Raw genomic sequence first — 12,729 nt, forward strand, 5'->3', positions numbered from 1 at the left:
AACATTAATGATCATTCATTATTCACATAAAATGTAGGAATGTCTCTGGACTCTTCAGAGCAAATATCGCGTTAAAGGTTTGTTGTTAGTGACGTGATTTTAATGAGGTTAATGAACTATGGATTACTCACCTGAATGTTCTAGAAGTGTTTGTTTGAATGCAAAGAAAAATTGAATGCAAAGACAACCAAAATGAATCTGTTCTTTGACAAGTAAAAACAAGGTTTGTACAAAACTGGGACGTTAATTAGAAATATGATATTGCACGGTGTCAAATGAACTCGTTGCCTGAGATACAATCCCGCCTATTTTCCTGACTGGTTCTTTAAAAAACAACAAAAAACTTTAAAATATATTATAGCTAAATGATACGGGAGCGCATACATATGTTGATGTATTATACCAAAATGTTATATTTCATTCAATTTTCAGACAATTTCTTAATTCCTTACATAAAAACAATCGTGTAACTGGTGTAGTCTAGTGACGTAACTTAGCCTACGTGGAGGCGTGGTTTGATTCTCGAAAATGACACCAACACTTGACACTCTATAATGTTGATTAATTTGATTCGGTTCTTAATTTTAAAACGTTAAACTACTGAACTTCGGAAACACAGAACTGTAAGTACACGGAACTTACTTCATTTCCACATACATTAGTGATGATTCTGTAGCAGTTCAGTGCAGGTGTTGATCCAGTAACCGCTCTGAATGATTCAGAGGGCTCTTTGAACAATTCACAAGGGGCTGTTTACACGACAGTGACGACACCGTTTTCAACTAAAAACGTAAAACTTTGTATGGTTTTGGTCGTTCGTTTACATGAAAACGGAATTTTGGGTGGCTGGAAATGCAAACTTTTGAAAATGAGGTTCAAAGTGCAAGTTTTTGAAACCGGTCTCTGTGTAAATAACAAAAACGTGAATCTCTGAAGACGATGACGTCACGCACATGCGTCTTACGTGCTTCAGTCTATAGTGTTTTATCGCCATCTAATGGTCTGGCAGTAGAATACAGGGTTTTTAGTCGATTTCGCGGATCCGTGTGAATTGGGATAGTTTGGACAATATAAAAATGTCTGTACGCGGAAAATTTAAATGAAAAACTACTCCGTAAACGTAAACGTAACGTTACCCTAAAAGAACTGGCTCTTAAGAGGTGTAACCGATCGGTGTATGTAACGTTATGCCATCAAAGTACCGCGAGAGCGATTCGCAAGCATACCTCACCATCTGCTCTCTAATAATCGCTATCGCGATACTTTGATGGCACACAGTGATGGCTGTTCGCAGCGCCGAGTCAAGTCGAACAGTGTTTGCGTGCATGTTTTTGGGCACAGGAGCTATACTCAAAAGTTTCTTACCGTTTAAAATACTGTTTATCTATCCAAAACATTGGCCATACAGTACAAAAGATCACATTAAAAAGAGCAAAAGTTTGGTAAATGACAACAGTTGCTAAAGTGGGATTGGCCAGTTACGCCAAAGACTTTAGTATGTTACCTAACAAACACTAAGCTAAGAGGTAGTTTGAACTAAAGTTTAAAAGCAGTATAATGTGTAACATATATTCCACTGAGGGATAAACAGAGATAGAGCCCTGCCCCTGATAGGGAACATGTATGCACTAATGCAATAGATTACCACAGCGTTGTGTAACAGGATAAAGTGCATCATTTTACAATATAATGCCTGGCATATGGAACACACACTTAAACTTACTGCCTGCTTCTACTTAATGGAATGGTTTACTTAAAAATAAAAATGTTGTCATCATTTACTCACCTTCATGTTGTTCCAAATCCGAATTTCAAGCTTCAAAAAAGACACCATTAATCATGTATAAAACATGTGACTTGTGTGCTATATTCCAATACTTCTGACCTCCTTTGATAAATTCAATAAACAGTTTTGTGAGGATTAGACCACAATTGAAGTATTTTATTCACTGATACTTTTCCCCTTAAGTGATCTGTTAACTGTTGCAATTTGGATCAGTCCTATTGCAATATTTCAACGAATCATAGCTTCAGAACGACTAGTTTCAGAAGACTTGGAAAATGAAAGACTTATGGCCCCCCTTTAGGATTTTTTTTGCATCCCTGGCAGCATCAACACACTTCGATTGTAATGGAAAAGAGCTGCCAGAACAGTTCTTCCAAATTTCTTCTTTTTGTTCCACGGAAAAAAAGGAAATGGTTTTGGAACTGTGAAATAACTGTAGAGATTAGAAGCTGAAAGACAAATAATGACAGATAAAATAAATCCAACATAAACAGAATTCAAGCATTTATTTCTCCAATAGCAGCTTACAGTTGGTTTGCTAAATCCTTGCAAACAGTTTTTGATCCAGTGCATGTGAGTCTGAATGAGTGAGAGAGAATAAAAGCTGGTCCTCACAGGCAGGATTCGGCACAGCACACCAACCGTCACTTGCTGTATCTCCAGCCTGGAGTTGGCAGCAGCTCAGTGATTTCTGACAAAATTACCATCTGTAACAGCCTGGAAATGGACACTGCACACTACCACTCCCCACACACACCTCACCTCCGCCGGATAAACAGCACCCAGGGGGGAAACCAGAGCGGTCACTTTCTTTCTTTCCTCATTTTCTCTCTCTTTTAAGATTTTTACACAGAGATGGATCTTTTTCATACAGTTCTCTATAATCCAGCTCCCAGAATAACATCTTTCAATTCTCTTTCTCTTCTTTTTTCCATTTGTTATTAGTATCACTCATTTTCAACCTCGTTTAAAAAAAAAATTCACACAAACGATTCTCTGTATACACAAAGGAGGTCTACCTTGTTAGCCAATCATATGAGCCGTAAATGCCATCCCAGCTAAAAAAAAATATGTTCTAATAAATACAGGAAACTCTTGATTATATGAACATTAGGGGACATTCCATTTTATCATTTTGCAAACATTATGTGAACGTTACTTTTGAATGTTCTTTGAACATTCTGAAACAAATTGAAAATGTTAACCCTCATCCTTCCCTCGCGTTTTGTAACAAATCCTTCCCTCACGGGTCATAATGACCCGAAGCCCTAAGATGATACTTAATTACAAAAAAAACATTGTCCAGAAAGCTTATTTTATTTTTATTTTTTATAAAAATGTATCTATTTTTTAATGCAGTTTTTTTTTTTGGATATTTTTTTTGTTTTTCTTTTCTTTTATTTACCTTACTACATTACTACATTTGATCAATAAATAATACAATTTCAACTCACAATAAAAAATAACTAAAAATTTCATGCATAAACCTTTTAATTCAGCTCAAAATATCTTACATTGGGTGTCTTTGCTGACCTCTTGTGGAAATTTTTTTAAATAAATATCCACTAGATGGCCTTATAGCTGAGCTGTTCCGCTTTGTCCTAAAGTCAGTTAACTTCAGTATGCATTCAGATACACATGAAGACATTCATAGCATTTTTAGATTTTTCTATGTGTACTGAAGCATTCCTCACATTCCATTCATTCTTATGGGGGTCAAATTGACCCGCAAGTGAAGGATTTGTTTCAGTTTTAAATTTCAACCACAAAATTCCTCGAATCCATTTTTATTTTTATTATTTTTGTGTATTCATGGTTCAAGTGCAACAAAAGTCCTGTGGTCTTGGACCCCTCCGATGAACAATCAATTAAAAAATATATATATTTACCGGGTCAAAATGACCCGAGGGAAAATGTTTCAGAAAACAACTTCCATGAACAGTGTATAAATAATGTTTTTGTGCTAATGTTTTTAGAACATTATTAAAGACCAGATAACTTTGAATGAATGTTCTATTAACGTTACTGGAATAATGTCTGTTCATTCGTTAGCCAAAGTTCTGAGAACATTCTTGTTAGCCGGGATATGACTGCACAAGTCCAAACACTAGTATTACTAAATATACTGAGACCAACCCACCACTTACTCATGTTCCTTTGCAGAACTAAATTAGTAAAAAATGGCATGCTTCATTAAATGCTGTTAAACACCATATGTGTTTGTGTGTGTCTCTGTTCTGTCACTACTGTGTCATGCTGGTTTTTAATAATAATAAATAATTATATAGCACTCAAAGCGCTTTACATGGTAGGGGGAATCTCCTCAACCACCACCAATGTGAAGCATCCACCTGGATGATGCGACAGCAGCCATATTGCGCCAGAACGCCCACCACACACCAGCTTATTGGTGGAGAGGAGACAGAGTGATGAGGCCATAATGGACATAGGCCACTGGGCAAATTTGGCCAGGATGCCGGGGTTACACCCCTACTCGTTTCGGATTTTTAATGACCACAGAGAGTCAGGACCTCGGTTTAACGTCTCATCCGAAGGACGGTGCTCTTTTGACAGTATAGTGTCCCCATCACTATACTGGGGTGTTAGGACCCACACAGACCACAGGGTGAGCATCCCCTACTGACCTCACTAACACCTCTTCCAGCAGCAACCTGGTTTTCCCAGGAGTCTCCCATCCAGGTACTAACCAGGCTAAACCCTGCTTAGCTTCAGTGGGCAACCAGTCTTGGGCTACAAGGTGATATGGCTGCTGAAATTTTTGGATGTGATGATGAAGAGCCATGATAGCCGCAGTTTCCTGCTGTTTAACAGTAGCGTGGGATGCTGTTCGCAACCCATCGGTTTATGCTGATACTCTAAAGTGAATCATCAGTGTCACCGTTCCAGTGGAGGGCAGCTGAGATTCTGATTAGCCCTGTCATGCTTCAGCTGTCAAATGAGGCTGTAAGTTTACACTTTATGCCTGTCCAATACATCGAGCCATTTTCTCTAATGAAATTATGTCAAATGCATCCCTTCCCCCACCTCGCCTGGCAAATAATCACATGCTTCCTCTTTTTTTGGTTGCATAATGCATCATATTATTACACCACATAGGTAATTATTAGAAAGTGAAGGAGGGGGAAAGGGTAAAAGAAATGAGTTGGAAATATTGTAGTCATTTTGTCCATGTAAATGACCAAGCTAACTCAGAATTGTGATGCTGAAAGAGGGTGGAAAGCAGCTCTGCAGTATTTTGTAGCAAATGGTTTTGCAAATTGCAAAGTAATTTCATTGCAGTGTATTTCAGGAATATTTGTTGTGACTGAGCTTATTGTCTGATAATGTAAAGTTAACGACTTGCTTTATACAAAGGAATTATCTGCTAGGTAACATGCATAAATAACTTAGATTGTGTAAAAGTGATGCAGGTGTATTCCCTTATGCTTATCCACTGGTACAACAGAAAAGGTGTATTCGACTTGAAGCGGCGCTACGCAGAGCGATCGGTGTATGACATCAAAGTGCCACGAGAGCAATTCGAAAACATACGGAGCTGTGTACTCTCGGACAGTGTCAGTGAAGAGCACCTTGAGATGCAATATGACACATGATGAAGTAAAATCGAGGTAAATATCACTTAGCAGAGTATTTATATTGTGTGCCATTACAATCAAGTCATGCAAAAAATATGAAATGTTTAAAAGGCCATTTCTACCACAAAATGTTGTCTCAATGACACTCTGGTGGAAATGTTTATAACATGCATGACAGAATTTCTCATGTATTTAGAGTATTGGACATTTTACTTGACAGTTAAAACAGTGAAAAGGTTAAAAGTGTGTTTTAAGAGAGTTTATGTTGTAGTCCACAGGGTCCAAAGTGCTTCTAGTTGAAGAAACACCCAATACACCCGACTGCTCGCCTCGGAAGCAGGAGCTTCTCATGTGTTACTTGAAAGCAGAAAAATGTCCTATTCCTACCAACACTCACGTCTTGCTGACCTCAGGCTAGAGATAAAACTGTAGCAGCGAAACTAACACATACACACAATCAGACACACACAAACCTGAGCTTTGCAACCTCTTTGTGTCAGTGGAATTTTTATCAGGATTTGCGTGGGTGAAATCAATACGGGCTTTTACCGGGTCTTGGGAAAAGTTCAGCAGATTCCACCTCAGTTCTCTGCATTGCTAAAGGTGTCGTGACAGCAAAGAAAAGTGGAAGGGCACACTCAAGAACACACACACTCACTGTTCAGGACGTGTAGCGGAAAAAGATCTTCATTAACTTGTGATTGGATCGCCCGATTAACCATTAATTACAACAAAGCAGTTTTCAGTTCATTTCAAGTTTGACATGATGAAGCATGATGAATTTGAGACTTATTGTCTTTTTAACCCACCGGCTTGACATTTATACAATACAAACCTTTAATGTCCTTCGCAGTAGAAACTAGCCAGCCTATCCCTCCAGATAATCGCTTTTCTTCCTTGAGAGATTTCTTTCATTTGAATTTCACTGTGGGGAATGAATCAGCTGGTCCTAAGAAACTGTGCTTAACGTGGTCACTACATTTACTACAACTACACCTTTTTTTGAAACTATTGGTAGTCTGTTTACTAGCAATTTTCCATTTAGCTTTCCTTTTGCTTGTTTCTAAAATGAACAAACCTGGCCGGAGGGACTGTACTAATAAAACATTCAGCTTCTGTTCTTCTCCTCAAGTCTCATAAATAAACGTGCAATGCGTATGAATCTTTAATAGAGTTGCATACGCATTTTATTTCCAAAAGTCCTGAAGTGACCAAAGCTTGTCTAAAAATAAAGATGGTGCTAACGTGAATACAATGCTATAGGATGGACTGTGAAGCGTTCATGGTAAAATGGCCACAGGGAATGAGGGAGCAAACATTGTCTTCAAGCAGTTATACATGAGAAAATGTCAAGTGAGTTATGCATACTAAATGTTCATGACTAATGCATTATCTGCACTATTTGTGAGGCCTGCGAAGGGTGGCCTATTCTGATCTGACCCTACAGGTCATTTGGAGGCATCTTCATGTGCATAAGAAACAGCTGTGCTCTAGATATTGCTGCTAAATTAGGCCAGTGGTTCTTAACTGTTGGGTTGTGGCCCAAAAATGGGTTGCAGGTCTGCTGGTATCGTGGACAGCAGTGGGAGAAACAATGCCACATGCAAAAACCCTAACTGTATCATCAGTGCTTAATGATTAGCATAGCAAAATAAATAGACATGTAACCTTTTAAAAAGGGAGCATAAGCATCAAATCAAATTCTTAAGGATTTTGGCAGAAATTCACAGGTTGCTTGACACAACTCTTCAACTTTGAAAACCATGTTCCCCTCAAGGAGTCTTAGCAGAGTATCCACAGGGGTTAACAGTTAATTTGATGAACTACATGTTCCAAAAAGTTTAACTACCAGAAAGTTTTGCAATAATTTTTGTATTTTATATTATATTGTATAATTATAAACCCATTTCACCTTATTTTGTGAAATGTTTTTAATTTGTACCCTTACTTAAGTTGTGCCCTTGCCTTCATTCCCTGTCCGATCCCCGTTACGCTAAGTTGTGTTTGCTATCGCCGTCTCTCTGCCTGCCTGAGGTATTAAGATTAAACTTTGAGTGTACTTAACTGGATCTGTCTTCGTCTTCCTGCCTGAAACACAACGTGACAGTACCGCCCCAGTGACGGTTTTTGTACCTTTTTTTTCTGAGAGAGTGTCATACTAAATATGTGCACAGCATTGCAGTATAACTAAATCTTGAGGCACTGTTAATGAATATACTCTGTGTAAGCTTTAATGAAGCGTTAATGAAGTCACAATCCGCAAACTGTGATGTTTTCTCCCCGGACTAATATTGTGTGTCTGTGATTGTGTTTTTTTCTCTGCAGAGCCACAGCTAAAAGGCATCGTCACCCGTCTGTACAGCCAGCACGGCTACTACCTGCAGATGCTGCCGGATGGCACCATGGACGGCACAAGGGACGAGAACAGCTGCTTCTGTAAGCGCGTGTTCTTTCACACTTGTAATTCACACCTGACAAGCGCAGTGTGACTTTGGTTGGTCAGTTGTGGAAACTACTGAGTTGTGTCTGTGTGTGTCCGTTCCTGTGACTTCTAGACGGACATAAAATGAACTTTTGTTGTTCATGTCATTCATTTCCTCTGTCTTACAGTCTCCTCACGTACATGTTCTGTCTGTTGTAATTAATTTGAAAGCCTGTGTTGGCATATGTCCCTTATGTTAGGCCTAAGGTGTATAACCCATGGTCACTGGTACAACTCTGGGGATTCACACTCAGCTGAATTGAAGATCACATGCCGTGGTATGAATATTAGTCTTGTCTGGAATTAAGGCCAAACCCCATAATTAGAAGAGGATTTTCAGATATTCTTGGCCTTGTTGTGTATTTTAATCAGATGTCTGGAATTGATTCAGTTTTTATGATAATATGGTAATTGTTGTTTTAACGATGTCTGAGCTGACATTAATTAGTTAGTATGTCACTCACATTGCAAAATTCCACTGTGCTACTTTTCCATTGTTTTTCTATGCATTAGACGGACATGTTTGACCGTTGTGCTTGCATCATTTGAAGCGTGTCATGATCGACACAGCGCTTAAGTTAAAATAAGTTAAACTTTTGGAAAACACATTTCTATACTTCGCCATTTTTTTCCGTTCCACTGCCCTGCTTCTTAGCCTGACTACGTCAGACTTCCTACTTCCGCTCAATTTCATTTCGCTTCTGTATTCAGTCTGAGACAGCGTAATAGCTTTCCGTTTTCTCCGGCCTGAAAACAGCCGGCCAATCAACGAACAGAGGGCGGGCTGAGAGCCGTGACGTAGACACTGATTGTACCGTGGATGCGTAGATTTACTTCACATAATCTGCAAAAGTTGTTCACAGCCATGTTCACTCCGGTATTTTGCTTGATGGTTTTGTTTTCGCATCATACTACATGTGTTTACAGTGGAAGTTAGATGCGGCTGAGCATGCGCATAACACACGCCATAACCAAACGTTATGTGATTGGCTTACGGGAACCAATGATTTTAAACTTCCGACAAGCGCCCCGCCCGAAATTTGCACGTACTACATCGCCATGTTGTTACTGTCACGTGACCTACCAGTGTCAGTTGCGTCGCTTCACTGCCATTCATAAGCTATGTCCCAATTCAGAACTGAATGTCCCAATTCACAACCTGTCTAAATATTTTCCATTTATAGTCCATTTATGTACATAATAAAGAGTATAAACTATCTATAAAATCACATAATTGGTAAGATATGTCAATATTTGAACAGATTTAAAGTGTGTTTTGAATATTCAAGTTGAATCCCAGCAATACTTACATTTAAAAGTGTAATCTGGCATTTTCTCTAAAAGAAAAATCCAGTCATTGGCCACTATGAATCTTGGGATAGGCTTGGGTGCGAAGGATCCACTCGTTCTATCCTTCGCGGCACAGGAAAAGGACGCATTTGTTGGTCACGTTCGAAGGAGCCTTCTTCGCACCGCTGTGATGCATTCGGCCTTTGAAGGATGCAGCCTCTGAATTAGGACACCGCTATAAATCCTCTCCCATGGCCTCACAGGATAGTAAAGTAGTTTACATCAAATTCAGAATCTCAAGTAGGTCATCCATTTTTTTCGCCTACTGGTTTTCAAATATTATGTATTAAGAATGCTACTCTTTTTCCTTACTGAAGTATTCGAATTTGGATGCAGCAAGTCACTTACTTCCTTTCTGAATGAATAAGCTGTTTTGAACTAATCGTTTGAATAAATTATTCAATGACTCAGTCATTAAGACAGGTAATTGCCAGCCACTGCCAGCGGGGTTTTTTTTTTTGTTGTTGATCATTTTCACAAAAATGTCATGGCCCCCAGAATATTTTGTTGCACAGGCGTAACTATCGGTAAGCAGGGTAAGCGGTTGCTTACGGGCCTGGACCAATCAGGGGCCCGCCCGCGTTTCTGGAAGATATTGATTGACAGCCGGGTCCCCCTATCGCATTTTACTACTTAGTCTGATCGCATTTTAAATTTTTGCGAATTGATTTGAATAAATAATGACAACAACATATTTGACTGATCATTAAATAAATGTTTGAAACGAACAATGAAGAATTTGGTGTAATTTGTTTCGAATTGGGACTGGGGAATCCCCGGGTGATTGCGTGCAAAACAGTAAAAAACGTTGAACTTGAGACAGATATGGAGTCGTCAAATTTTAAACACAAAAGTGGCTTTCAAAAGCGCAAACGAAAAGAGGAATTTGATAAATTAATTAATAAATTAACAAAAATAGCAATAGGAAAATAGGAAGCTTCTTTAAAAAGATGACACAGGGGGAGATCGAGATTGAGGTGGAGCAAGAGAGTGAAGCGAGTAAAGCACATAGACAGTATAAGAAGGGTAAAGCATCTGAAGCGACCGTTGGTAGGATATGATATGTTAAGAATATGATCGACAACTTCGCACAGAGGAAAGCCTGAAAAATGCAGCTATAATGTAAGCGAGCATCTTTTTTTATGTATTTGGACCTAGGCCTATGTGTATATAGCAGTAACAGTAACAATGTGTTATTATGGTGCGCCGTCACCAGCAGTTTTTTTTTTTTTTTTTTTTGTGCGCGTAGCGTCATCACGTGTTGTAGTAGGGGGGCCTGCCTTGATAATCCTGCTTAAGGGCCCGGTGTTGGCTCGTTACGCCACTGTTTTGTTGTATGAATATCTGAACATGCAATATATCAAAAGAAACGCTCTGCTTTTAAACAACAACAACAAAAGCATTTTATTCTAGCTTCATGCATTCTTTTTTCCCCAACACTTGAATGTGGGTAGGTTTCATAAAAAAAGCAACATTTTGAACAAAAAGCTGAGAAAATCACGTTTTTGTCAAAGACTACATCCAGATTGGATTCAGAACAATGATAAAAAAATGTATGGAGCAGATCGAGTCCATCAATACCCCTAATGCTTGCACATTCCTATAGCTCATCCTGGGTCGACATTTTATTCGGTAACATTAGGCAGTTTTAATTTATTTGCTGTTGAATGCTGGTGATTGCGTTATTTTACATATGCATATGATTACATATATCGCTCGTTTCTGCATCTTCTTCGCAAATCTTTTGATCAGGAGATTCAGTACTCTATCAGAAGATGTGTAATAGCACCCCCTACCATTTAACAGTGAAAACACGGAAAGCCAGAAAATTCCATCAATGGTATGTAAGCATTTTCTCACAAATTATGGACATTTCCATCAATGCCAGGGAAAAAGCTTCTTTTTTTTTTTATAATTCCATATTTCAATATGTAATATTCAATATTAAAAAAATATCAGTACTATTAATGCACTTGTAATTTCAGTGTAAATAGGCTTATGCCACCTCTGCATTAAATAGTCTGTGTAAATACATCTAAATACCATCAGATGCAACTTCACAAAAACACAATTATGATTAAAATTATGATTATTAACTAAATAAAAATAAAACAATTTATAATTGTTGTCAATATCACACACCTTAAACATAACAGTGTATATGTTCTGTCTAGGGATGTACAATATATATTTCTCATATTGATTATCAGCTAATATAATCATATAAAGAAATGCCTTAAATGATTACACAATACTTAAACTTTTAACAGGTTATTTCCATAAATGATTACACTACACTTCAATTTTTAACAGGTTATTTCCATATTTTCTAGCGATACAGTATGTTTACGAGCTGTTTAATTCATAGTCTTAAAATGATCCCATGATGGGAAAGGTTCTATATATGAAGGGCCTGACAGAACCCTCTAAGGTTCTAGAACAGGGGTGTCCAATCCTCCTCCTGGAGGGCCACTGTCCTGCAGAGTTGAGCTCTAACCCCGATTAAACACACCTGAACCAGCTAATCAAGGTCTTACTAGGCATACTAGAAACTTCCAGGTTGGTGTGTTGAGGCAAGTTGGAGCTATGCAGGACAGTGGCCCATTTGGACACCCCTGTTCTAGAACCTATTTTTCCCAAGCGTGTATAATCTTTAGAAAAGGTACTACACGGTTATCCGGACCACATGTGATGACCTACCCCAACCCCGCCCCTAAACCTACCCGTCACTGGGGTTACGACCAACCAAGAGCGGTTGTGGTCACGTGTGGTCCGGATAACCGTATAGTACCTTCGAAAATTTCAGAATGAATACCTATTTTTCATACTGTACACGTTGGGATGCCCACATTTACTTGTAGCATTTTAAAAATTTGATTTAGTTTTTAATGTTTTATTTGTCATTAATTTAGAATAAAGTAAAATAGAATTTTAATTTTGGTTTAAATTAATGGTTAAATGGTTGCTCAGAAGTCATTCATTTTTAATTAGTGTTGCCTTTTTGAGGCTCACAAGCAAATATTGGCAATGCAAGTTGAGCTGAGTTTTATTTTATGTAAATGAGCAGTTATGCAATGCAATGGCTACCAGTGGGAGTGCAGACAGAGGAAGTCAGGTGATTTGCCCTGTAGTTCAGCAACTCCAGAAATGAATTCAGTATGGACGCGGACACACCTTAAGTTTTTTGCATAGAACCACTGAAGAATATTTATTAACCTGAGATCTTAGTATTCCATTTCTGGAAGTTAAAGGGATAGTTCACCCAAAAATTCTGTAATTAAGTACTCACCCTCATGTCGTTCCATACCCTTAAGTCTTTTGTCCATCTTCAAAACACAAATGAATACTTTTGATGAAATCTGAGAGCTCTCTGTACTCTCCATAGACAGCTACGCAACTACCACTTTGATGATGCTGCAAAAAAGTTAAAGAGATCGAAAACTCATCCATATGAATTGAGTGGTTTAGTCCAAATTTTCTGAAGAGACACGGTCGCTTTATATGATGAACAGTTT

The 12,729-nt window shown here is 38.4% G+C and overlaps 1 protein-coding gene across 1 annotated transcript in view; it reads left to right on the forward strand.

Annotated features, from left to right (window-relative positions):
* The window catches only part of fgf11b (fibroblast growth factor 11b), a 46,530-nt gene that overhangs the window by 14,172 nt on the left and 19,629 nt on the right, over window positions 1-12,729 (forward strand). Inside the window, exon 2 of the mRNA XM_084401436.1 lies at window positions 7,708-7,818. Within this exon, the coding sequence (XP_084257562.1) occupies window positions 7,708-7,818 (111 nt within the window). The remainder of the gene's footprint in view (window positions 1-7,707; window positions 7,819-12,729) is intronic.

The sequence above is a fragment of the Rutilus rutilus genome (genome assembly GCF_951802725.1).
Source record: "Rutilus rutilus genome assembly, chromosome: 25".
NCBI classification, from domain to species: Eukaryota; Metazoa; Chordata; class Actinopteri; order Cypriniformes; family Leuciscidae; genus Rutilus; species Rutilus rutilus.